Raw genomic sequence first — 27365 nt, 5'->3', positions numbered from 1 at the left:
CATTCATACATACATGTCAATTTTAGGATAAGTGCTTTGCAGCTACTTTCTCTACTCAGTTTGTATTCCAAACATTCGTATGGAATAGAATCAGATGTTATTCACAGGATTTCTACAGGAAATAATTAATGAAAGAAATAAAATTTCACTTAGAAGGAACACTGTCATCCTCATTGGTGGACATCATCGCCGTAAGACACTTGCCTTAAGGTTCTTCGGTATCAATCTGGAATAGTAGAAAGCCAAAAACTTTCTTTCCTAAAAATTTGTCACTCCTAAAAATATAACCCTTTCAATTTATAAAAGTAGTTGTTTTGAAAGGGCCTTTTTTCCAGTTTGTGTCTCAAAGTTACTTCTTTGTAGGTATGCTATTCACATCTTTTGAAGAGTTTATTTCGAAATTAATTGCTTTTTTGGAAGATACCCACATTTTTGTGTATGGAGGTGGAAAAGTGAAAAACCAAAACCTTCCTTTTCCAAAAATAGTATAGTTGTTCATGTCAAAGGAATAATTTATGTAGTCTCGTCTTGTAGGATATTTTATTTTTCAAATAAAAAACGAAAGTAGATACATTATAAGATTAAAATACAACTTAGTGCCAACTGAAAACTACATGACACAGTATTAAGTATATAGTTATTACTATGGTACTGGTTAACATCACTGGAAACCCAACCCTGAAATCAAGTTAAGTTAAAAAGCAAATGTATGAGACGTTGAAGGCGACAAGCTAATCAGTGTCTCAACATAATGAAAAAAAAATGTATTCTCATTGTTTTCGAAAAGTGATTCATTTAGTTTTTGTTTCATACTCACTTCAAAAACTGCATAAAGCTAAACCTATGCCCGTGTTGTTCCGCAAGTCCGGCACATACAATGTTTGAAGAGGATGCAATTAGTGTTCCATTTCCTGAAACAACCATAGCAAATTGCAATTGAAACTCTTTTTTTTCAGTTGATATGGACAATGGACAATTTGAATCTCTTTTCTTTTGTCATCATCAACAAAGCAAACATTCAAGTTACATTTCGTTGTGATTTTTTCACTGGACAGTTTACCAAACAGCAACATATGTTTTGCTTGGATGGAAGCACAATATCTGCCTTGATTCTGTGTCATTTGTTAGGTTAGGTTAGTATCTCTTGTACTGAGTACATTTCAATAAAATCATTTATTATTATCATTTTTATTAACTTCCTTATACGAACGTTATCATACATAATTCCTTGCTATCAGCATTCAATAGTACGTTTCACAGACTATCGAATATTGCACTGTCAGAAGATAATTTTCAAACACATTGCTGTCAATAACAGTTGCAAAGTAGATTATTTTATCGACTATTTTTTGGAAAATGCTCATCCAAAAATAATAAGTCAGGGTACCATTGGAAGCAGAACTGAACGTCAATCAAAATGATAGGCCAGTTGCTCTCCCTTCCCATTTAAAATTCTAAGGGTAACATCTACCCCTCCTAGGGAGTTGAACCAAGAGGGCTAAAAATAGACTTTGAAAGTGTTGACAAGAAAATCGACCTGTTTTTTTCGATTTCTCATATTGTTCACTGAAAGGAAGATATTAAAGGTGGGAAGTTTCCAAATTGACACCCTGTATATCTATACACCACTGTAGGTGATAACAGACGGTCCCTTATGACTTCATTACCTGAATTGTGTTTGTCTGTGACAATGTGGGTACGTCAATCTAAAAACCAGCGAGTAGGTAACATCGGCAACGCTTATTTTTATGAATTTCCAAAAAATTGAGTTTCCAATCCTTGACTACATAGTGTAAAATTTCCGTATCGTTCACATTTGGGTTGCATTCCAAAGAATGGTTTTCAAACGTCGAATCATTTTTATCTAATCTGAAAGACCTTTCATGTTTAACATACCGTTTTGAGAAATTTTGACCACATTGTCCCACATAAACACAATTACACTCCGGGCACTCAAGCTCAAGTCCAGATTTTTCCATCTTGTCCACGTTATCTTTGACATTAAAAAAGAAATAAGATAACCTGACATGTGACCTGAATGCCACTTCCACATTATTTTTTCTAAAAATCCTCCAATTGTCTCTATTCTTTAACTAAAATATGTTAAAGTTACAAATTTCTTGATTTCGGATTGTTTGACCTGGGGGTATATTTACATACAAACTAATATAACCCCAGATCGAACAATCAGAAATAAATTAATTTGTAACTTTTAAAATATTTTGGTATAGTTAGCTCTGTTTGAACTGTTCCATTTGATTTTTGAGTATGCCCTGTAGACGTGTTCAGATGTTGATGTTTGTTTAATGAAGCAGTTGTCAATTTTGATAAATGAAATTCATTACGCAGTTCATTTTTCTCTGTCGATTACGAATGTATTCAACTATATAAAAATAGTTGAACCGTTGCTACAAACAGTTAAACAAGTTAACAAATTAACAAGGTTAACGAGTGGTATAAAAACAAAGGAAGTTTGAATTCTCATTTTTCATGATGACCTCCTACCACGTAGTAACGGCTACATCCATCAATTTTTGAAAATAAAACTTTAGAGTCGGATAGATCAAGAGTATAGAGGAGTTCTAGCCCATAACTTCATATTGGCCAAACGGCGGGAATCTTTTTCCAAAGAACAAAAGAACATAGGAGTAGTTTCCTGAATGTGAAGACCAATTTCACATTTTCAAATCATCTGTTGGCAGAGAATGATTAGTTGACTGAAGCGACAACTATGACGTTTTTACATTCGGAATTGAAAGGTTATCAATCTTTTAGAATGGTTGGTTTTTCTCTATGTTGAATCTGTTTTATGATGTGGATAATGGTAATTACTTTATTACATGTTCATTTGATGAGTTGGTGAAATTTTCTATCTTTGATTAGTGTATACCTGAGCTTGGGAATAATTATTAGTCATAATGTACGTAAAATAATTCAAATTGTTATATAAATTACTAATTAGGTGGAATTTAGTCAGTTTGAACACTTCTGAGGAAACTAATGTATAGCTTACCACGTGTTATGGTTTGATAAACTGTCCAATGAAAACTCCACACTAAAATGTCTCTTGAAAACGTTATGGATTTTCTTCAACTAACGCCCAATTCCGTCAAATATCAAAATAATTCATCTAAGTATACAAATATAGTTCATTTCATAGTCCAGAAAAATGTTTTGTACCCCCACCGAAACAAGTTTTTATATACCTACGCCCTTGCTATTTATATCAATGCATAACAAAAAAAATGAGAATATTTCAAAAATAAACGTAAAGCTGTTGTATTTCATCAGTTCCGACTTCCATTGTCTAATATAATATAAATTAAATTGATAACACTGAAAAAATCAAAAAAGATTAACCGAAAATAACAATTTTATTTAAACAAAAAAAAAGAAATCACAAAGAAATAACAACAAAAAAAAATTAAAATTGAAATATTAATAAAAGCTGAAAATTAAAAATTATTATTAATGAAAATGAAAAATTAAAATTAAAAGGTTTCAAACCAAGTTATGTCATGACTAAATCCCTGTCTCTTTAGTCTAGCTGGGTTTCGGCGACAGAGACGGGTCTCTGTCGATTTCTTACAGCTTGTGGCCATGTTTGTAGAAGTCTCCGTTCTTCTACTTTTCTTTTTTTTTCTGTCGTGCAGACATAGGTTCTTTCAGTTTCTCTTTTTCAGTTTTTTCCGGCAAGCATGGCTTGCAGGACTGGGAATTTCGTTAGAATTTCCTGCAGCTGCCCTAGTTGGGAGACCTTCGGGAGAGCTGTGGGAATTCTCCGTTGCGGATACGGCTCTCGCGTATGAGATTCCGTCTCTGACTACGTTTTGCCTGGCTGTCCTCGGGTTTGTGGGCTGCCGTCTGTCGTTTGGCACATCTGTGGCCGTTTTTTTTGTTTTCTGGGCGTTCTGGGCACCCGGAGAAACTGGCTGGATGTTCGCCTTTGCGAGTTTTTTTGTTTTTTACACTCATTTGTTAAGTGTCGTCCGGCACACTTTACGCAAGCCGGAACTGCTTGACATTTCCGCTGTGTGTCTGAACTTCTGACACCTAAAACACTGTCCTACTCTATTTCTTGGACGTTGCGTTTCTGCACTTACGCGGACATTTTGTAGTTCTTTCACTCGAAAAATGTTAGCTTGGCTTCTACGAACCAAGACTAAAGCGGCGTTCCCACGAGGCGTTAATCACGACAGTTAACCACGCTAGTCAACTTTCGTTCGTGACACTCACGAAAGTGTGAATTTATAAAACGTTCACACGGTTGGGGGGTTCGTGCCGTTCACGCCTCGCGTTTCGACTAGTCACCATCAAACCAAAATACTTTTGGCTTGTATATGTCATCTGTACCTTTTCCAGACCTTGCACTGTCTGATATTTTTTTTAACTCTTGACAGAAAGAGCTTCTTAAATTTTTGAATTTTGCTACAACTTCTTTTGGTCCAAAGCCAGGAATATTTAATTCATGACTTATTCTCTTAGCTGCGGCGGCTCGTAAATCTCTATCACGGTATTCCTCCAAACTTGGATCATATAACACCTTTTCCATCGAATATAACTCCAAAAAACGCGTAGTTTCACTGTCGTTAAACTTAATAATGCCACGTTGCTGTGACGACATCTTGGCTTCACGAACGGTATATCACGACTGAAAATCAAACAGGTTTGATCTATCCACGCTTGAGTCGTGCGCCGTTCCTCACGAAAGCAAGTTTAACGACTATGCGTTCACACAGAAGTGTATTTCACGAAAGCGTGGTTCACTGTCGTGATTAACGCCTCGTGGGAACGCCGCTTAACACAAATGAAATCGGCTTTCTATTTGACTTGCTCATCCGAGCAATGGAAATAACTTCAAAACCTTTTTCTTGTAGTTCGGTCTTAATGTCCTCAGTTTCCAAGGATTCTGGAACTCCCCGGAAAACGACTCTTAGATGCTTATCGGCTCGTACCGAGTAAGTATGATACGGGATTTTTTCGTGGTCTAAGATTTTCGTTAGTTTTCTGAATTCATCTATGGTGTTTAGATGAACTTTGATCCCATCGTTTGTATTTATCGCCCGCGAGATGGAAATGTTCTGCACGGAGGCGATCGAATTAAATTCTTTCCATTTTTCCTTCGCCCGTATTGTTATTGGCGGAGGTTTTATGGTCTTTTGTTTTAATTGTTCTTGTCGAGTTCCCGTGGCATCCTCGACCTTATTTTCCCCGTCTAATTCCATCCTTTCGGGTTTATTGTCATCTTTTGTTTGGGGATTAACCTTCTGGGCTACCTGCTTATCCTTTTGTTTAGGCCCTTCCGGCTCGCCCGTGTTTTGTGACGTACCGGGTGTGACGTCAGCGGCTTTGCTTTCACTATTCCGTTCAGGTAAGGAATTTTTACTCTTTTTCTTTTTTGGCTGTTGTACCGGGCTTATTGTTTTTTCCACAGAGGGCTCAGGCGTGGCCGCTCGTTTTTGGGGTATACTTTCTTCTATGATTTCTTCTTCCTCTGAAGGTATGCTGTCGAAATCCGGATCATCTATATCGTTTTCGTAGCTTGGCAAAGCTTCGAAAAGCTGGTAATATTTTGGCTTGCGATTCTGCTTGTTACCTTCCATGACTTTCACAAAATATTTATATGACTTCGCCAGCTCTAAGCTGGAAACGTCATATCTATCTAATATTGCAGCTACTAGTGCAAGTACTGCGTCTCTTGAGTTGTTTCTTCGGAAGTAATGAATGTTATTCAATAATTCCTCCATTATTAACGCTTATCGACCTAAAACATTTTTAGGGGATAGCGGATTATAAAACTGAAAAATGTCACTATTGTCACTTTCGATGTTCACTCATCAACGTCTCAATCGCAACTGTGGACTCATTTCGTTTGATTAGAGTTTTCCATATGTTACGTATCTCTACGCTAGGTAAATGCAATTCTTTTACTCACAGTCCGCGTGTGGTGGCCTGGTTTTCGTGAAGCTGACACGGATAGTGTTCCCAAATCTGAAACGGGTCCTGGTGTTATACTTGGACCCAATCCTTCGTATTTGTTCCGATGCGTAACATATAGAAACCTCTGATCAAACGAAAAACGACCAACTCCCGCCAAACGGTCATCTCCCGCTCAAACCAATGAATCGGAGAGAGAGAGATGAGGTGATAGGTGAAAGCACTCGAATGTCCTATAAATAGTCGTATCTCGGAGAAATGTGTCCAGTTATCACCCGAAGACGATTGTAGATACTAACAATCGAAACGTCGTGACATAACTTGGTTTGGAATCCTTTAATTTTCATTTTTCTTAGTAATAATTTTTAATTTTCAGCTTTTATTAATATTTCAGTTTTTATTTTTTTGGTGGTTGTTTGGTTTTATGTTATTTCTTTGTGATTTCAGTTTTTTTTGTTCAAAGAATTTGTTATTTTCGGTTAATCTTTTTAATATTTTTTCAGGAATTTCAAATCAATTCATATTATATTAGACAATAGAAGTCCGAACTGATGAAATACACCACGAAACATTGTCAACCACCTTCAAACAAACGTAAATCTGTTATTGGGTACGTCAATGCATAATTTCAATACCTAATAATCAAATGTAGCAGTAAACTGTAAACACTCAACTGCGCAGGAAACAACATTTTTATCAGGCAAATTGAAAGTTAATGTAAAATTCAAAATAATCAAAAGTTGTTTATAGAAAAAACTGAATACTCGTCGTTGACAGACAAAGAGGATGATTTTTCCCGCGGCTGGTGCCCCAGTTGGAATATCCAAAAATCCTTTCTAACTGCACATTTACAACATGGAAAGAATCCACATATAAAATTTCAACCTTCAAAAATACAGCGGTACGGAGAAATAGTGATGAAAAGGGGGGATCCGCAGTGGGGATCCCCAGTTGAAATATTGAAAAATCATTCCTTATGGCACATCTACAACATGAAACGAATATACATACAAAATTCCAGCTTCCAAAAATCTAGCACAGAGAAACAATGATAAAAAGGTTATTTCCTTATGTGAACCTGAGCTTTTCATCCCCAGTTGTGGCTACCCAGTTGGAATATTCAAAATACCATTTCTTATTGCACATCTACAACTTGAAACGAACATACATACAAAACAGTGATGAAAGGGTAATTTTCATATGTAAACGCTCCCCATTTATCCCCAGTGGAAGCGCCCGAGTCGAAATATTTGAAAATCCTTTCCCATTGCAAATCTACAACATGAAACGAACCTACAGTCTCCGAAAATATAGCAGTACGGCTATAAACGCGCCCCTTTTATCCCCAGTAGGGGCTCCCAATTGGAATATTTGAAAATCCTAAATACCAAAAATTAGCTTCCTAGGACTTACCAATATGGAAAAATAAAGATGAATGAGTGTTAAGTAAGTGATTTTATAGGTTATAGATTTTACAAAAAGTATTTCGTCTATTAGTTATTTATGTATCAAGGGAATTAGGAGGGCCTTAATTACCGATGGCAAAGTTTGCGTCCCGAGGGCCTCTGGCCCGAGGGACAGCAATTGCCTGAGGTTATTAAGGCTCATTAATTCCCGTGGTACATAGATAATTTTATTTCTGACCGATTTCAATAAAATTTTGTTCATTTTTGAAACGGAAAAATGTACCAATTCATTACCTTCCCGGTATATTTGAATCAGGTACCGTTGATTATAGTAGAGTTTTCTTGTTGCTAGGTTGTTGCTATGTTACTTGTTTATAAACAGAACTTTGTTATCAAGCTGTGTTTGCGGTGAAAACGTGTTTTCTACCCCAAATATAATGGAGGATATTTTGAAAAAAGCTGAACAAGCAAGAGAATCATTAATTCCATCGAAAAGTGAAGCCGTATACCAAAAAGAATACAAGATATATCTGGACTGGCTGACACGGAAAAATGTTATGCCAAAAGATGTCACTGAAACTGTATTTCTGGCATATTTTCAAGAACTGGTAAGGAATTTTCTATGTTTTTCGGTAGATTTGGTAGTAATTGTGTTTATTCGTTTCAGTCAGAAACGTATAGTCCGAATTCTTTATGGACTAAATGGTCAATGCTAAAATCGATGGTGACTATACATGAGAAACGAGATATCACCAAGTTCAATGAACTACAGGCTTTTTTGAAACGGAAGAGTAAGAGTTATAAGCCGAAAAAGTCTGCTGTTTTATCTCCTTAAGATGTTATCAGATTCCTAAAGGACGCTCCTAATGATATTCATTTATTGCATAAGGTAATTTTTTTCTTATTTTCCCTCTTGTGTGTATTTATTTCTTTTTTTTTGTTATAGGTTGTTTTGATTATGGGTTATTTTGGAGGATGCAGAAGTCAGGAACTTTTGAATATGAAGATATCGGATATAGAGGACCGGGATTCCGTTATGGTAGTGAACGTACCGGAATGTAAAACTGGTGTATCGAAGAAATTTACAGTTGTGGATGAAAAAGAGTTCTCCGCTTTGTATTTATTAAGACTTTATATGTCTTTGCGCCCTAAAGGTATTGAACGATTTTTTTTGAGCTTCCGACAAAATAAATGTACATCTCAGCCAATTGGAAAAAACATGTTTGGGAAAATCCCCAGCAAAATCGCAATGTATTTAGGATTGCCAAACTCATCTTCCTATACGGGACATTGCCTTCGTCGCACTTCTGCTACTGCTCTAGCCAATGCAGGAGCAACTATGACTAACTTAAAAAGACACGGAGGTTGGAAAAGTTCCACGGTGGCGGAGGGGTATTTGGAGGATAGCATCGAATTGAGAAATAAAACGGCGCGTATGTTGTCTACTTTGTCATCAGAAGAGGCAGGTACCTCGACTGTAGTGAACAGAAGCTCCAGCCATACAAAAGAAGAAATTGTTTCCAGTGGCGGAAGTAATTTTCAGGGAACATTTCAAAATTGTACATTTATTATTTGTAATGACGTGAATAAATAAAATATGGTTCAGTTTTCATTTCTATTTATTTTTACTTGTGAAAGGTAGAGGGAATTATAAAATCTATAATGTCCCAAGGGAGTTATGACCCTCTTTATTGATAGCGTAACTATGACGATATAAGCTTATAATATCCCGGTCAGAAATAATAGTTATTTATGTATCAAGGGAATTAGGAGGGCCTTAATTACCGATGGCAAAGTTTGCGTCCCGAGGGCCTCTGGCCCGAGGGACAGCAATTGCCTGAGGTTATTAAGGCTCATTAATTCCCGTGGTACATAGATAATTTTATTTCTGACCGATTTCAATAAAATTTTGTTCATTTTTGAAACGGAAAAATGTACCAATTCATTACCTTCCCGGTATATTTGAATCAGGTACCGTTGATTATAGTAGAGTTTTCTTGTTGCTAGGTTGTTGCTATGTTACTTGTTTATAAACAGAACTTTGTTATCAAGCTGTGTTTGCGGTGAAAACGTGTTTTCTACCCCAAATATAATGGAGGATATTTTGAAAAAAGCTGGACAAGCAAGAGAATCATTAATTCCATCGAAAAGTGAAGCCGTATACCAAAAAGAATACAAGATATATCTGGACTGCCTGACACGGAAAAATGTTATGCCAAAAGATGTCACTGAAACTGTATCTCTGGCATATTTTCAAGAACTGGTAAGAAGAGGCAGGTACCTCGACTGTAGTGAACAGAAGCTCCAGCCATACAAAAGAAGAAATTGTTTCCAGTGGCGGAAGTAATTTTCAGGGAACATTTCAAAATTGTTCATTTATTATTTGTAATGACGTGAATAAATAAAATATGGTTCAGTTTTCATTTCTATTCATTTTTATTTGTGAAAGGTAGAGGGAATTATAAAATCTATAATGTCCCAAGGGAGTTATGACCCTCTTTATTGATAGCGTAACTATGACGATATAAGCTTATAATATCCCGGTCAGAAATAAATTATATAACTGTTGACACATTGACCAAAAGTCACCCATAAATAATGTCTCGTGATCATGTTGCCAGTTGAAAGGTTATCAAAGAAGAACAATCAATTCCTAAGGGTCGAACCGGATGATTACTCATGGTCATCCCTAAAAGAAACAATCTCAGGTGTACCGCAGGGAAGTATTTTAGGACGCTTGATGTTTTCAGTATTTATTTTTGATTACCCCACTTTCTTATAACATTCTCAAGTACATCTATACGCAGATGAAATACAGTTGTATTTGTCTTCTCATAACACCGATACAGAAAGTTGCGTGGCCAATATAAACACAAATTCGCACAAAACATTCCTATACTCGGAGAATCATGGACTGAAAATCAATCCAAATAAAACTTTGGCCTCATGCATAGGGTCTCAAAGACAAATAGTAGAAACTCAGTGTAACTTTAGGCTCACTCTCGATAACGCAGACAATGACTGTGTAGACAGTGCTAACAATCTTGGGGCAACCATAGATAGCTCTTTGTCTTTCCATGAACATGTGACAAACATTTTCAAAGAATCATTCTTCAAACTCAAATCGCTATATAAATGCATGTATCAGTTATCAGAAGAAATGAAACTCAGGTTAGTTAAAACTCTTATTTACCACCATATCGAGTATTGTTGTTCTTTGTATTACAATTTTTGCCACAATATAACAAGCAGAAGTTACAACGTATACAAAATACTCGCATGCGATTCATATGCTGTATACCATATGGTGAACATTTCACACCATTTTTGTTAAAAATGAAGGAGCTGAATATGCGGTACAGAGTCCAAAAATTGATAAACATTTTTCTGTTCAAGTTGCTTCAATCTAAAACACCTAGTTATTGATATAGTTTTTCAAGCAGGCATCCTGACATACATATGGTCAATTTGAGAATTAACTCATTCAACACATCTAGGCACCGTACTTCCAAATTTCAAGGATATTTTTCTTATATAGTCCCTTCTTATCTGAATGAAATTTCACCTCTCTCAAATCATAATATCCATCAATTTAAGAAATAAATAAAATCACAGGTGCTTACCGTTCAGTGCCAATTTAAAAAAATTAAAATTCAATGTATGGTACTTCAATGAAATCGTTAAATTAACCAAAATAATGTTAAGAATATCAAGAGTTATCAGCAACTGTATGCTCTATTATTTTTCTCTTCTATATCATTGTTATGATAGTAAATAAGTATTTTTATAATTATTTTCTTACACTCACTGTATAATTTTTGGGAGGTGGGAGATAGTCTTTGGCTAACCCTTTTCCTTTTATATATAAATGTATTTTTTATGCATAATAATAAATGATATTATTATTATTATTAAAATGTGTAAAATCTATCGAGTTCCTGTTATCCTACGCAAAAAAACCTTTTGATAAACGTGAAACATATCTATACCTCCAAAACAAGCACCGAAAGATAGAGCCCATACCAAAGGCTGAAGTGGCAAACCCAACTCCTTGTTTTCTGATAGGTTGATGGCTATTTTGACCATCATGGTCGTGAGTGGTAGATTATCCACAAAAGAGGATGTTGAAGCGGAGATCCACAAAATCAATATTATAGCTGCTGCTAATCTGGAGTCGGGACTCACTGATGTGATTAAGGATTCAGTTTGTTTCCCAATCCAGCCTATCAACCCTAGGCGAGTGAGAGCCTGAAAAAAAAGGTTAATGAATCGACATATCGAAAGTTTCAATCACTATCGTTATCATAGACGTTGCAAGAAAACAACAACATAAACAATATCCAGTCAAAGTTCAAAGTTGAGCTTTGCCATTCATTAAGAGTATGGACTTATAATTATAGAAACGTAAACAATGAAACATAGACAAATACATCAACTTAATTGTTTGATATTACATTTTTGAATCAATTAGATTATTGTTCATCCCTTGATAACGCCAAATCAGTCAACAAAACACACATTGGGAAGATTATTGCAGTTCTGAAGTATCGAGCAGTTTCCAGTCCTTCTTTTCCTTCCTCCAAATCAATTTGATTGCTACCAGTTCGATAGGATCAAAACTATTTCAGAACTAAACCTCCAAATCCACTATAAGAAAGCCTATTATTCATTCATTCACTCACTCATTCATTTATTCATCTATTCAGTTTGTGATGGGTCAGTCTCAACCAATGAAAAAAATTAAAAATTATCATTAACAAAAAATGAAAGATGAAAATGAAAAGATTTCAAACCAAGTTATGTCGTTTTGAACGTTATGAACGTTTTGAAGAAATAAGAAGAGAGACCTTGGAAGAGGATCATGGACCAATCTTTGCCAAGATTGAAAGCACGTGCTTGAAGGTCCGACAAGACATGGAGAATACCCACAACAGGAAGTGGGGAAAGTTAGTAAGGAAACAATGCCCAAATGCAGAACAAGAACAGACCAACTATGAAGCCGCCAACGTCATCAACATGAGTTCCCGCCTGCTCACGGACATAGAGAAATCTTTGTTGAGGAAAGGTCTAAACTTCGCCATTGCACCAACATCTGTGCCCACTTTGGAAATAACAACTGCAGTAAAATTCACCAGTGCCCTTATTGATCAGATCGAGGCAGAAGGATTCAGATGGAAAATCAGAGAACAGCTAGATCGAGAACTAGTTTCAACTTTTAACATCAGCAATGAAGAACGAAGAGCTCTGAACGGACTACGGAGAGACAACACCATCAAGATCTTCCCTGCAGATAAGGGAAACGCTACTGTTGTGATGAATATTGATCTCTACGAACAGAAGATTGAAGAGGTGCTTCACAAAGGAAAATACACGAAGATCGTAAGAGACTCTACTGCATCAATTGAAAGGAAGTTGTGCCAGACTTTGAAAAAAACATGAAGTCTATTTTACGGAAAAAGAGGGATCATTGCTAACAACGCACCACAGTAAGCCCCCTCACCTGTATGTACTACCCAAAATCCACAAAAAGGATGTTCCGCTCAGACCGATCATTAACTCCAGAGATTCAGCCACTCAGAAATTGTCCAGATTTTCACTACCAATAATTAAATTATTTTGTTGAACTACTAGGGGAAATCAAAGTCAAAGAGCAGAATCAACTGATAAGTTTCGACCTGGAAAGCCTCTACAAAGCCTCTTCAAATCATACAGAAGAAGATATCCGAAGATGGGGACCTGAAAGACAGAACAAACCTAACGATACAAGTAATCATGGAATTACTAGGATGCTGTGTACGAAACTGCTACTTTCAACTGAAGGACGAATTCTTTACGCAAGATGAGGGACTGCCAATGGGAACGCCACTTTCACCTGTTATAGCCAATATATAAATTGGGTTTTTTTGAAACTCTGGCCATTGAAGAAGCTCACAAGAAGCCCCGAGTCTGGTTGAGATACATAGACGACACCTTCATAATATGGAACGGCCTGATGACTTCGACATTTGCGGAACTAGCCAAAAGTCACACCCATGCTCAATCCTTAAAGAGATGGGATGTAATCAAAGGATGCAGTCTTGCCAGAGTGACCCTGGGCGACCCTGGAAATGTGGCGCCAAAGAAATATCTGACGATGACCAAGAAAAACCGTCGCTTAACAGTAATATTTCTGACTGACCACTGTCAACTAAGAAAACACCTTCATAATATGGGGCTAGTGTACACACCTCTATGCAATGTGTGAACAGGAAGATGAAAATGTCCTGTTTTGTCTTGGCGTGCACCTGCCGTTATAAAGGAGATGTCCCCTAGTGACCTGTCCACCTTCCTGGAAAGGACAGGATGTACGTTGACCTAGAAGGACAACTCTTCGGGAGGATATACAATGGGTCACACGTGGCCTCAGTGCTGTGGGCCTATATTCACCTTCCCTGCTCTACAGATACAGATAGAACACTAACACGACACAGTAGAATAAATATTTATTGTGCTTCAAAACCACATGACATTAAAATATACAAACCTTTTTAAACAACCTAGATAAATCATATTTCGAGTGTACAAATTTCATTCGTTTCATCTATTAGTGACATTTCTGGCATTAATTTCACTCACCTCCATCATGATAAACAGTGATGCAAAAAAAATCAGAGTTGACCACTCAACTCTGGCAAGTACGGCTTCTAGGTCATGACTATCGTAAAGAAGAAGAAGTAGTAATGCGCCCAAAAACGCGGTCCATCCTAAACCCAGTTTACCTACAAACGAATTTTACTGATGTGATTGGAAAGTGAAATATTCATTTTATGGCCACTCACTCAGTGCCGGAATGCTATTCAGGAAAAACACGCAGATAACTATGAATAAAGTCACTCCAGACTTTACCAATAAACTCTTGTTACGGATGGGATACTGAAAGAAAAACAATATTGGTTTAGAAAACGCCTCTTAGTGAAAATCAAAATAAATATCTGTACGTTTTGATATGAATTTGAGATATTTATTCTACATTTGAGTTTCTCATCACATAAATAAGTTAATTATGATTCAAGTTCAATTTTTTTTAATAAACACCCAAGTTTCTTTTCAGAATGTTCATATTAAATTTTTTTTTATACACGAGTAAATTTATGTAGTTTCAACAAATCTTGGAATACTGAACGAAAAAATCAGTTGAAATCAACTGAATTTCAAGTTCTCGGAAGGTCGCTGGTGTAAAGGGAGTCCAGCGTGGGAGAGAATGTTCTGTCTTTCAGGAAGGACCCAATCCATCGGATCAGGCCCCGAGGCAGGTCAAACGCGATTAGTTTATGCAGAAGGCCTTCGTAACATACATGATCACAAGCCTTCGAGATGTCTAATAAAACGACATGGACTTTTCGATTCTGATTCAGTTCCGCGATGGTTTTTTCGACCAGTCTCAGAGCCTGTAACTCAGTGGAGTGTTCTCTCCTGAAGCCGACCTGTTCGTCAGGCAGAACATTTCGGTCCTTTACTTCTTCGTTGAGTCTTTACAGAACGACTCTTTCAGCCAGCTTAGCTGCCGATGAGAACAGACTAATCGGGCGATAGTTCTGCGGGAACAGCTGGTTTTGACCCTGTTTTGGGATCATGACGACGATCGCATGCTTCCACCTTCTGGGGCACTGTTTATGATATGTATTTCGACACAGTTGTCCGGGAGTCTTTTCAAAAATGTATTAGTTATTGAATCGACCCCCGGGCTTTCTTGGCCTTTGCGGCCCTGATGTAACCCTTCAGCTCTTCCACAGAAGCCGGACGGATGTTATCGTCATCATCCTCCCTGAGGATACGGTGTACCCGATCTTCCAACAGCATATCGCGGTCGATGTCGTCATTGTCGTCAACGTTAAAATAAAACTGACGTCTCATCGTGTCGGCAAAGGCCAACGCTTTGTCGGCGGGGGAGTAGCACACTCCCCGCTTTCCACAGAAACCGGACGGATGTTATCGTCGTCATCCTCCCTGAGGATGCGGTGTACCCGAACTTCTAACAGCATATCGCGGTCGATGTCGTCATTGTCGTCAACGTTAAGTTGAAACTGACGTTTCATCGTGTCGGCAAAGGCCAACGCTTTGTCGGCGGTGGAGTAGCACACTCCCCGCTCTCCGTGAATGGGTGAGGGAGCAGTCTTCTTCCCTCTGAGTCTGCGGGCGACTCGCCAAAGCTCGTCCTTCTCAGTCTCTAGGGATTCCAAGAGCTCCTCCCACCCTTCGTTTCGGTGATCATCGATGGCCTGTTTAACTTGGTTGGCCATCCTGCTTGCCGCAATTTCGTCTACTGGAAAAAGGGTTCACCCCTCTTTTCTCTCTCCACTTCACCGGTTTAGCGTTAGTTGATCGTTTGGCGGGAGTTGACCGGTTTCCATATGTTGCGTATTTTTACGTTAGCGTGACTGAATGCGTCATTGGACATAATATATGCAGCGTCTTTGAACTTCTTCTTAAATCAGTGATCCTTCCAGTGGATGATTTCAACTTGGACCACTTAATGACTTAATGTTGATGACTCCAAATATGCTCTGCTATTCCCGATTTGCTTGTTTCTCCTCGCTGTGTGTTTTTCTTGTGCTCGGCAATGCGGACTTTTAATGGCCTCTTAGTTTCACCGATATAGGATTTTCCGCACTCACAGGGTATCCGGTAAATGCAATTCTTGGAATCTTAGTCCGCGTTTGGTGGCCTGCTACGGGTTGCTGCGGATGGTGTTTCCGGATCTGACGCATATTCTGATGTACTCTGACCCAATTATTCTTATCCTTTTCGACAATCCTTTGACGTAGGGTTGTACAAGCAGTGGTGATGATGGTGACAGTTAGGAGGGAGTTCGTTTTCCGCTCTTGATTACCGATTTCCGTATGTTGCGTATCTCTACGCTAGCTTGGCTGAATGTGTCTTTTGATAACATGATATTTGTTACCACTCTCAAACAAACTTATGAAAGTTACTATAGTATGCAATTAACTATACTCCTTGATTACCTCTAACAAGACTTGGTTCTTTGTATAAAGAATTTCTCTTGGGGCCTGTAATTGGATCTTATGATACTTGATAAGTTCGTTTCAATGTTTGTCTCTTTCTCTCGGGGTTGGGTATTTTCGTTGGAAACCATGGAGAATATTGTTGCCTCTTCCTCATAACAGGTGAAGGAGAAAAAGAAAAATATTGTCTAGCATCAAGATCGGTAATGAGTATTCACTGGTTAAAAATAATGGCGATTGGGAAAGAGACTGTGAACGAGTATGTTCAACAAATAGTTCAATTGAATTGTGTTTCAGAAAATGACCTCATGGAGTATACCTGTTTCTCTAAATCTTCAATCGTGGTCGAATTCTTACTTTCATCTACTGCCTCTCCGATAATATCGAGTTGACTATCTATATGACTACTGATATTGCTCTCGGTATGTCTTCGAAGCCTCATTTGGAGCTGCTGTGTTTGTTTCAATAGGGTGTCTTTAACAATATCTTCGTCTTTGCTGTACCTGCTTACAGAAGCCGCTGTTCTTTCCCAGACAGCAAGTTCGGCCTTGAGATCTGAAGAAGAAAAGATAGAAGAAGATGAGTTACACTTCAAAATTGTATCGCACAATAAGTCGATATCAACATGAATTTTTTGAGTACAATATAATGATTTTGTACAGTTTTGAATAACATATTTTTCTAACCTCTTTCCATTCGAATGTAAGTTACAAAATTGAAATCCATATCTCATAATCTTTTCCAAAATGTTAAAAAATCAATACCAGATTTGAAAAACCAATCACTAGCTTCATTCAGATAGTTTTTCTCTCCCCACTTTTCTATTGAATCATCAAAACTAATATTTTTTTCATGACAAAACACAAGCACTACGGAAAAATCCTTAAGGCGCCTTAAGAGGGTCGCCCAAAGTGATCCTGGCAAGATTACATCCTTTGATTCCATCCCATCTCTTTGAGGATTGAGCATCGGTGTAACTTTTGACTAGTTCCGCAATTGTCGAAGTCATCCGACTGTAGGTGCCACTGGGTCATAAAATTCTTAGTCCAGCCGCTTCCTTGGCTAAAGAGTCGGCAGTACGATTACCTTTACTCCTGTCATGCCCTTCAACCCAACTCAGGATAATGTTATTATCTACCGAGGCTTTGGCTAAATCTTGGTGACACTCTAGTACTAGCCCTGAGGTTATACGTTGTCTGTTCAAGACTAATAGGGTTTGTCTGCTGTCAGTGCAGATTGTTATGTTTTTGCCAGAAATTCCTTTCTTGGTTATTTCTTTTGTGGCGATTGAGATACCAGCCAGTTCTGTTTGGACCACGCTGGTATTTCTTCCCATTCTCCACTTAATCCTTAGGCTTAGTGATCTGGAGTACACTCCACATCCCAAGCCTTCTTTGGTTTTTGAGCCGTCTGTATAAATCCGTATTGCATTTGTAGCATCTGACTCTAACTCTGTGCCAAGACACATTAGTGTCCATTTTAACCCCCAACAAACGTATCGAAGCTGAAAGCGGAATTGTCTGTCCTGACATTATTATATCCGTTTTATAGACATTTATATTTCTGGAGGAAACCGATGCCTGAGTTTTCGTGGCATTAAATTTGAACCTGGTTACTTTCACCACCCCAATTTTAAATCACCTCTAGATCCTCATTAAGATAAGCAACCTCCTGCTGCCGGTGAAGATGTACATCCGCAACCGATGTTCTGGAATCCAAATGAAATGACGAAGCAAGTGTGCTGTCGTCAGCAAAACTATATATTGGATTCTTGGTTTTTTCAAATAAGACGTTGATATATTGGGGACATTATAGCTCCCTAGGGAACACCAGCGTTGATGGTAAAATTATTTGAGAGATATCCATCGAGGGCTAGTTGCAGGAAACGTTTTTTGCAGGAAGCTGGAGAGCCGAACACAAAAATCAGCCTACAAGCTGAGGGTTGGCCAGCAAACCCTCAGGCCACACACACAGTCAAAGGCCTTAGAAATAGCAAGCACCACAGCTGTCGACTCTCCATGTTTCTCGACTGCGTTATTCCAAATTTATCACTTCAAGTACTGATTTTTCTGCCATTTTTTATAACTTTTGGATTTTAAAACACGACGATTCGAAATTACGAAACATCGATAGCAACAAACTACAAAGCATTCAGGCCTGGATAGCATAATTATCATTATAATCAGAAAAACTAGCTGAAATTGAAGCATAGTATTTTGAATTTCACAGAGATACTGAAGTTATCCTTCCGAATGAATAGTAGATTTTTTAGTTCGGAGTCTAACATTATTTTTGAATGGCATACTTAGTTTAATCCTATTCGTATCCTGACATAGTTCAAGCACCCCGTGGGTTGGCCTACCTATCGGGCGCGTTCCCAGGTGGCGGATAGGGGAACGGCCAGGGGACTGGCCTTACGAACGGGGTCGCCGGACTCCTGGTCAGTGGCAGAAATAAGTACGGCGAGGGGAACTAAAACTCCTCAAAAGCCTTTGCAAAACATACCACCATGGACCAGCCTACCCAAGCTAAGGTGTAATGAATCGTGCCGACAGCTGAATGGCCGCAGGGTGATATGTGGTTACGAACGATCCCTTTAGGGAACTTTGCGAAACCTCATTGTAATCAGCCTACCTCTGGTAATGTGGAGTTCTACCAGAGGTGGCCAACTCTTCCCTTGCTACTCGTGGGAACACACATGAATGAAACAAACACAAAAACAAGAACAACAAAAACAAAAACCAATCCCGAGGCTGGACAGAAGTGCTCACCTCAACTTAAGGCGGTGGCTGAGGATGAACAGAAATGTCCATCCCAATTTACCGCTTGGAATGAGGCAGGACATACCAGATCACTTCGTGATGTAATACAAAGGCCAAGGCGTAAGCGCATTTGCGGCACCGAGTCCAAAAGAAGAAAGAGAGCGAAGGAAGCAGGAGTGGCAGCAACTATAAGTGCACCCTCCTCCTCCCCTACTCCACCTCCAACATCGAGGGCACTTCCTGCGGCGGGCGCAAAGAGCTCCGCCTTGAATAAAGGCAAGGAACCGGCTATCCTGCAGAAAAGCTCCTCTATTTGTGCACCTCCACGGAGGGAACCCCAAGACGGTTGAAGAAGCCGCGCAACGACAGTAATGTCGCTACACCCTCCAAAACCTTCGCGGAGGCCACCGTGAGACATCTCAAGGTTGCCAAAGAGAGTGTGTGTTCGGCGAGTTTCGACCTACACCTGCCAAAATAAAGGAGATGTGTCCTAGTGGCCTGTCCACCATCCTGGAAAGGACAGGATGGATGATGACCTAGGGGGACAACTCCTCGGGAGGATGTACAATGGGTCACATGTGGCCTAAGTGTTGTGGGTCTACACTCAACCTCCCTACTCAACAGATACAGATACAGATAGTTCAAGCACCTCAAGTACAAATATCACTGTATTTCAGGAAACCTACACGTTACAAATCGCATTTAACCACTCCTGTTTCAACCACTCTGCAGTTTGACTTACAGTGAAGATTTTCCGAAATAATTCCACCAATTACATACTATCTACTGATATAGAACAACTATTTACAATTTCTTACCTTTCAGTTCTGTAGGTTCATCGTAAGCATAGTACTTTTTATCTCTGTATAAGATGCGAATTTGAATATAAACAACAACGAGGACAAGCAAAGCTCCTGCACCCATATGAATTGTAAATATACCAAAATTGACCCCCTGAAAGAAAGTAATGGAGTATTTTTGAAACTTTCACATTTGCTGCAAATAATAAGGATTTGTTCAGGAAATAATGATAAACTTTTACTAATGTTCGAACTTATTCCATCAGCTACTTACAGATTGTACAACTTTTTGGTTATTTGCGATGATGACATTAGGAGGATCTCCTATTGGGGTTATTGCTCCTCCTATGTTGGCAAAGATCAGTGTATACATCAATATTTGTCGTGGATTCACTTTCATCACTTCGCATAACCTGAAAATATGTTTTTTGATCAGTAAATTATTCCCCGGACTGATCAATGTTTTGACTAACTTTAAAGAGCTGCTGAACCTCTAATTCGACAAGAAAAATCAATGAACGAAAGAATAAAAGAAATATATAAGAAACCAGATTCGCCTTTGTTACTTTTCATTTGTTCAACAATTCAAAGAAAAAGTTGCCCACTTTGGAACCCTAAAATGAGCAGTCCAATTTGTTGAACGCTATTTTTACTCCTTTTTTCGTGCAGAAATACTGTTCAAATACTGTACTGTTCAAAGTGCCCCTGTATGAGTCGAAGATGTCAAAATAGTGAATAGCCTGTTTTATGATGGAAATTCAACAACCTTATGCTATGTTTGGAAGGCGAACCTCACAACGAATATTACAACGATCGTCTAATGTGAACCTTATGAGAGATTAAAACTGTTTTCTAAAAAAGGATTCCATATTTCTGAGAACTCGACTTTACTTCTTACCTATCTGTGACAGGATATGATACACCCTTTCACTCTCTAGTACTGGGAGTAATGTCAGGGAAAAGCATAATCTATGTTACTCTTAAATAACTATCATACAACACAAAACAGGACCAATGAATTTCCAAATGAATTTAGTTTCCAGCGACTCAAATCCAACGTGAATCACTACTTTCGCACAGGCACCGCTCTTAGAGCGCCCCAGAGATTTTCCTGTAGTGCTTGTGTTTTGTCTTTAAAAAAAATGCAGTAATTTGAGAACTCTAAGTGATAACCTAATCGTATAGAATGAAAGTATACGAATCATATTTCGATGAACTGAATTTCCATATATTACTGGAGTTTTTCCCAACACCAAACCGTTATTTTAACACTTCGACACGTGTTTCGATCACCAAGTGATCATCTTCAAGAGGAAAATCAAATTTCCTCTTGAAGAAAAACGTGTCGAGATGTTAAAATAACGATTCGGTGTTGGGAAAAACCTCCAGTAATATTCATTACCACACCAAAGATTCCAAACAGTGCATCACAAGTGCATGAACTTTCCTAGTCTAAGATATTGGTTACGAAAGGCCTGATAGACAAGAATAGATTGACCCAATAATGAACATAAAAATACCCAGTAGCAACGCCAAATATCTGCTCTGAACCCAATACTGAAGACAAGAATACCCAGAACAGCCAGCGTCAACGCCGAATACTCGTATCTGCTTTGAAGCAGCTACATGGGAACCAAAATCTTTTGAACGTCACCAGATCGGGAAATAAGTCAATAAGAAACCAAAAGAATATATACTGGGAAAATATACCAATGGGAACACAAAGAAAACTTGTATAGAAAGGTCCTTAGAGATGAGAACTGATGAACTTTTTTTTCAATCGGTGCTACATGGAATTGTCATATATTGACCTACCACTGATGTACATTCACAACAAATAATAAATAAATATCTATCTGGCTATCAATACTTCGAAATGACTGATTGTAATTGAAGTATTCCTTGTACATAAAAAACCAAATAAAAATTCGGCTATAGTGAAAAATCAAACCGGGGACAAGCTCAAGTTACTTTCCACAAAATATTTTCAATGGATTTAGAAACAATGAAGAAGAGAGAAATGAAACTTTCTATGTTTTTTACCACTTTTATTTGTAACTAACGTTACTGCAGTTTTGTCTTATACGGACATTTTCAAACTAACAATGGTTCATTATATTAGCCATTCTATACCACCCCTGTAAGTACTAATTGAGGTACTTGGCTTGATTGAGTACCTGAATTTACAGTTTACAATGCTGATGTGCCAATTTGAAAACCGGCTAGTAAACTAAATCGATTTGATCATTTAAGAGGTTGCACCCGCAATATTTATGCTTGTGAATTTCCAAGGATTCTAAATAATTGAGTTTGTAACCCTTTCTTGCATAGTGCAAAATTTCCGTATCGTTTAGATTCGGAAAATTGTGGTTGCATGCCAAGGAATGGTTTGAAAACGTCGAATCTTTTTTTCCTAGTCTAAAGGACCTTTCATGTTCAGCATACCGTTTTTGGAAATTTCGGCCACATTGTCCCACATAAACACTGTAACACTCCGAACACTTAAGCTTATACACTCCAGATTTCTCCAACTTGTCCAACTTTCTTTGGCATTGAAAAGGAAATGAGATAACCTGGCATGTGGTCTGAATGCCACTTCCACATTGTTTTTTCTGAAGAAACCCGCAATTATCTCTGTTCTTTTTCCTTAATATGTTAGCGTTACCCATTTCTTGATTTCTGGTTGTTTGACCTGAGGGTATATTAATCTGTAAGTGAATTTACGACTTTGTTTTCTGACTAACTTCTGGATAGTATCTGCTTTGAAACCATTATTATGACCTATCTGTGTAATTATATCAATTTTCCTAGCTAGATTGTTAGCAGAAGAAGGCAGTGAGAACGCTATGTGCAACACTGAATTGTAGGCTGCTAATTTATGACTGTCTGGATGAAACAAACGGCTACATCCACCAATTTATGGATTTAGAAACATTTGAATGTTTCATTTGTCGAAATTATGAGGTAAAAATCTCTTTTAGAATGTATCAACATTATACCATTATTATACCTACTTGATGGTGATAGGTGTAATCAAAAGAGCAGTCGTTACATTATCCAGAAAGAAAGAGACTATAGTTGTGAGAAGGCATAACATATTTATCAGTGGCCACAATCTCCCTTTCGCTTTCTGAAAAATAAGTTTCAAATTATTCGATTTAGCCAACTACCCACTTTATTTCCTTGGTTAGAAATAAGAAGTCTTACCTTGTATGCAAAAACGGCAGCATAATCGAATATTCCAGTTTCACTGAATATCGATACTAGAACCATCATAGAAAACAACAACGTCATGGTTTCGATATCTATCCAAGATATTATCACATCCAATGTTGGTCTTTGATCATACGATGCTAAGATTGCTACAGTCAGCGTACTAGCTAACAGGGAGGCAAGGGTTCTATGAATCAACTAGAATATATGAAGTTTTGTAGAATAAATTATTTCAAATTATTGACAAAATTAATAGCAGTATCAATGATAATAATTATACAATTCTTGCACTATAATTGTATTGAAGACACACTTCACCCAAAATAAATACGAATCTAAATTAATGGTTATCAATGATCTACAAATCTGGTAATCGTGAGGGTCATTCCCAGTCTTACTATCTAGTGCTATAGAAAATGTTGGTCTCAATTCTGACGAACAACTAAGACATGTGAAGATGAGCATCAGATGAGCACCAACATTATCTTCTTCTTCTCCTAGCAGTGAGCTACAACAAGGGGCAGCCTTGAATGACTATCATAGTCACCAGCTTTGTCGACCTTCAATTTCCTGAATAATGAAATCTATCGAACAAAACCAGATTGATTAGATTGATTTTGAGCCAGATGATCCAATTCTACCTATGTGGATAATGCTCGTACAATACTGACCTCAAATATTATAAGAACGTACAACATAATCAAAACCAGAGCTCCATAAATGATACCGTCATTGACATCAATCGGGTGTAGATTGTATCCCATAGAAACAGGAAAATTCGTATTCAGATTTGTCTTGAACTGGATTCTCAACATTTTGTAAGAGGCGTCGTCTACTTCGAATTCGTTAAGGTCGATTATTTTCAAATGATCTACTTCTGGTACTTGACCGATCATCTTTTCTGGTACTATAGGAACTTTCCACGCCTCAGACACGTTCTGAAACAAATTGGAAATGTTCAAACTTAGCACTATTGAATAAAACTAATGGAAATAACAGTATTAAGGTATCTTTCGACACGTGTTTCGCTAATCAAGTTAGCATCATCGTTTTGAATCAACTTGAAATTTTTTTGCGTCTTCATTTTGCTTGGCTAACTCTTTCTGTTTATTTCCAAGAAATTCAATAAATACCTAACCGATGACCTCTGGATCTACAGCTGGCTCAGTGTGTTTGAAAGCAGAAGTATTTCGAGCACTGGTTGTACATTAGTGCGGCTTTCAGATTGTCTTCAGATTTCGTAGCCACTTTTTTCTATTACTGATTTAGCAGTGAAGATGATCTCTGTTTCGGAATGGTTGGTAAATTTCACAATCAACCTTTGATTTCTATTTATTCACTATCTTCCACCAATGAACTTTGAACGGTCGGAAAAATACTACGTCTAGCTGGTTTCTCCTCGCTGTGTGTTTCTCTTGTGCTCAGCAGTAAGGACTTTCCATGGCTTCTTAGTCTAACCGATATAGGATTTGCCGCACTCACATGGTATCCGGTAAAGCAATTCTTGGAATCGCAGTCCGCGTTTGGTGGCCTGGTTTTTGTGAGGCTGCTATGGATAGTGTTTCTGGATCTGAAGCAGAATCAGATGTTGTACTTGGACCCCAATTATTCTCATCCTTTACGACAATCCTCTGACGTAAGGAAGGGCTAGCACTGGTTGTGACAGCTTCTTTTCCTTGTGAGGATTCACTAGATTCACCAAAGTATTGATGATTCCTCTTTTGGTAGGCTGATGATGGTTGGATTTGTGATTCAGATACTGTCCCGTATGAGTAGGTTTTTCAGTGTACAGATGTTTCTCACTCAGTGTTAGTCCTCTTCATCAATACGTCTAAGAATGGCAATTCGTTGTGGATTCCTTCTCCATTGTGAAAGTAATGGAAGGACTTACGTTGTTGATGTACTTCACGAAGGTGTCTAGTTCTGCTATCCCATGGTTCCATACTATGAAAGTTTCGTCAACCTATCTCAACCAGACTCGGGGCTTCTTGTGGGCTTCTTCAATGGCCAGAGTTTCGAACTACTCCATATATACGTTGGCTATGACTGGTTAAAAGTGTCAATCCCATTAGCAGTCCCTCATCTCGCGTAATAAATTCGTCCTTCAGTTGGAAAGCAATTCCATATACATCATCCTAGAACGTCCGTGATTACTTCTATAGGTAAGTTTGTTCTATCTTTCAGGTCCTCGTTTACGGATAGCTTTCTCTGTATGATTCAAAGTGCTTCTTCGACAGGAACGTTGGTATACCTGAAGGCTTCCCACGCCGAAATGATTGATTTTCTTGCTCCGTGATTTCAATTGCCTCTAGTAATTCGACGAAATGCCTTGAATTCTTCACAGAAGATATTTTTTCCTTGTAGAGGTGTATATCTGTATTTGTAGAGTAGGGAGGGTGAGTGTAAGGCCACATGTGACCCATCAGAGGTTGTATATTTCAAAGTGAAAATCTGGCCTAAAATTTTAGTTTCATAATTAACGTATGGTGGTAAGAGTTCTCCTGCTGCATTACCATACATCATCAGACAAATGGTGCTGTAATGTCATGTTGTAACATGTTCTACATGTTCGAACCAAACTATACGTTAGAAGTCTTAGACCGCGAAGAGTGGAGAATGAAAGTTATCGCGAGAACATGACTTGGCAGGAACACCTGGTATACAGACGAGTCGAAAACCGAACAGGAGAACGGAAGCTGGAATATACTGTGCGGTGAGAAATCTTCATTCATTTCAGTTACTTACTCGGTCAGTATATATCAGTATTCCAGGCTAAAGTGTATGCAACAGCCAGGCTGCGATAAGGGCACTGACGAATCAGAAAGTGATACGAGGCTGGTCTGGAAATACCGTGTAACTAGCGGAAAGGAATAGATGACTGGATGTCAGGACACTAAGGTATCCTGGGCAATGAAAAAAGCTGACAAATGTGCTAACACGGATATTCAGTTCCATATGTAGCCCTGAAGCAACTGTGGGGGTACTATGATCATCAATATGAAACCGGATTGGTAAGTGACTCCACAAGAAATATAAAGAATACGGGCAATACACACAGGAACAGACACATGGGAAAACATTTATGAAGGAGCCGTTGGAGAAAATAATCTGAGAACTGCTTCGACAAAGCAGGGATCGGCTCAGAAAGAGTATAGAGCTACTCATTCGACACTGTTCTGTAAGAGGACATCCGAACAAAATGAGCAGAGGCAGCTGTGATATTTGATGCGAATGTGGGTATTTCAATTACAAAGGGTAAAAATGTATGTACAACCTAAATTAGTTCCAGTTAAATATGACATACGTCCAGCATGAGACATATACACACTAGTAAAGGAAACAAGATTGTTGGAATGATATCATGAAAAACATGGGAAAAAACGCAATAATCATTTGAGGCTGCAGTATTTCGTAGACTTGGAAGCAATAGGTGAATTAGGCGACCCATTTTGTTGCAATTTGTTGCGTCATCAACCAAATGAATTTTATCATAATTATATATCAATTATATACGAAAGCATTTATTTGTGTGGGAAAGTGAAAATGGAAGTGAGCCTATCAGATATAAGTAGAGACCATTTTTAAAGTAAGAATCAGTGTACTAAAATTTTGTGGAGACGCAACTTGGTTGGTGAAAACGAGCGTCGAGGATTCAGTTCTACCTTTCATTTTCTGCTATATTTACCTGAATAGACAACACTTCGAACTCCCGAATCTGAGTGTACCTGGAAGTTCTTCTCTGGTAACCATTAGCTGAACCCAAACAGTCATCCATTCTCTTGACATTTCCTCGTAATAAGAAGGAAGTAGTGCTCCTCTCACATAACTTGGACTTTATTTTCTCTCGGCTCTTCGTATATAACGTGACCTTAAAGTTGAAAACACGATTGAAACATTCTTTAGTCACTTGAAATACGAATGAAAACTTCACAAACGTTGGAAACCATACAGATATTTTTTATGAACTCTCAGTGAGAGAAATTTGACACACTGTGTATTGTCAGGTTCGATTATCCTGATTATCCTTACATTATGTACAGCATACAATGCTCGGACTGCAACAAAATCTATATCGGACAAAACAAAAAAAACTGATCCAAACCCAATAACATATAAATCAAACCTCGCCATACAAACAAACATAACTTTTCCCCACCAGAAAAAACATCAAACTCATAAAACAAGTATGGACATCTGGGAACACCTAAACATCCATAAATTCAAAATCATAATTCACTTATCTAG

General features: G+C 38.1%; 2 protein-coding genes across 3 annotated transcripts; one reads left to right on the top strand and one right to left on the bottom strand.

Moving 5' to 3' along the window:
- Nucleotides 1–526: 526 nt before the first annotated feature.
- On the bottom strand, nucleotides 527–26958 carry LOC141486326 (P protein-like). Its single transcript, XM_074184061.1, has 12 exons — nucleotides 26806–26958; nucleotides 23792–24058; nucleotides 23115–23318; nucleotides 22922–23037; nucleotides 20182–20320; nucleotides 19926–20061; nucleotides 16665–16900; nucleotides 14162–14255; nucleotides 13959–14101; nucleotides 11333–11591; nucleotides 818–911; nucleotides 527–678 (listed from the first exon to the last, which is right to left on the bottom strand). Exons 1-12 carry the CDS (start codon nucleotides 26893–26895, stop codon nucleotides 594–596), a joined length of 1863 nt encoding a protein of 620 aa, XP_074040162.1. The 5' UTR covers nucleotides 26896–26958; the 3' UTR covers nucleotides 527–593.
- Nucleotides 7436–9760, top strand: LOC141486327 (uncharacterized). Of its 2 annotated transcripts, XR_012467772.1 has the most exons (3): nucleotides 7436–7951; nucleotides 8011–8232; nucleotides 8290–9760. XR_012467772.1 is itself a non-coding variant. In XM_074184062.1 (2 exons), exons 1-2 carry the CDS (start codon nucleotides 7781–7783, stop codon nucleotides 8176–8178), a joined length of 339 nt encoding a protein of 112 aa, XP_074040163.1. In that variant the 5' UTR covers nucleotides 7436–7780; the 3' UTR covers nucleotides 8179–9760. The 2 variants fall into 2 exon arrangements, 1 of the variants encoding a protein (XP_074040163.1); XM_074184062.1 differs by having other exon boundaries at nucleotides 8011–9760.
- Nucleotides 26959–27365: the final 407 nt, after the last annotated feature.

This window comes from Leptinotarsa decemlineata, unplaced genomic scaffold, assembly GCF_025532065.1.
Source record: "Leptinotarsa decemlineata unplaced genomic scaffold, Ldec_3_MD MMD2_tig00026354_RagTag_RagTag, whole genome shotgun sequence".
Classification (NCBI taxonomy): Eukaryota; Metazoa; Arthropoda; class Insecta; order Coleoptera; family Chrysomelidae; genus Leptinotarsa; species Leptinotarsa decemlineata.
This window is presented reverse-complemented; position numbering and strand designations above follow the sequence as displayed.

Coding starts and splice junctions, on each gene's coding strand:
- LOC141486327 (XM_074184062.1), top strand. CDS start 7,781: ATGGAGGATATTTTGAAAAAAGCTGAACAAGCAAGAGAATCATTAATT. Junction 7,952..8,010: donor TGGCATATTTTCAAGAACTG/GTAAGGAATTTT, acceptor TATTCGTTTCAG/TCAGAAACGTATAGTCCGAA.
- LOC141486326 (XM_074184061.1), bottom strand. CDS start 26,895: ATGGATGACTGTTTGGGTTCAGCTAATGGTTACCAGAGAAGAACTTCC. Junction 24,059..26,805: donor TCGAAGTGTTGTCTATTCAG/GTAAATATAGCA, acceptor AATTTGTTTCAG/AACGTGTCTGAGGCGTGGAA. Junction 20,321..22,921: donor ATTACACCTATCACCATCAA/GTAGGTATAATA, acceptor ACATATTTTCAG/GTTATGCGAAGTGATGAAAG.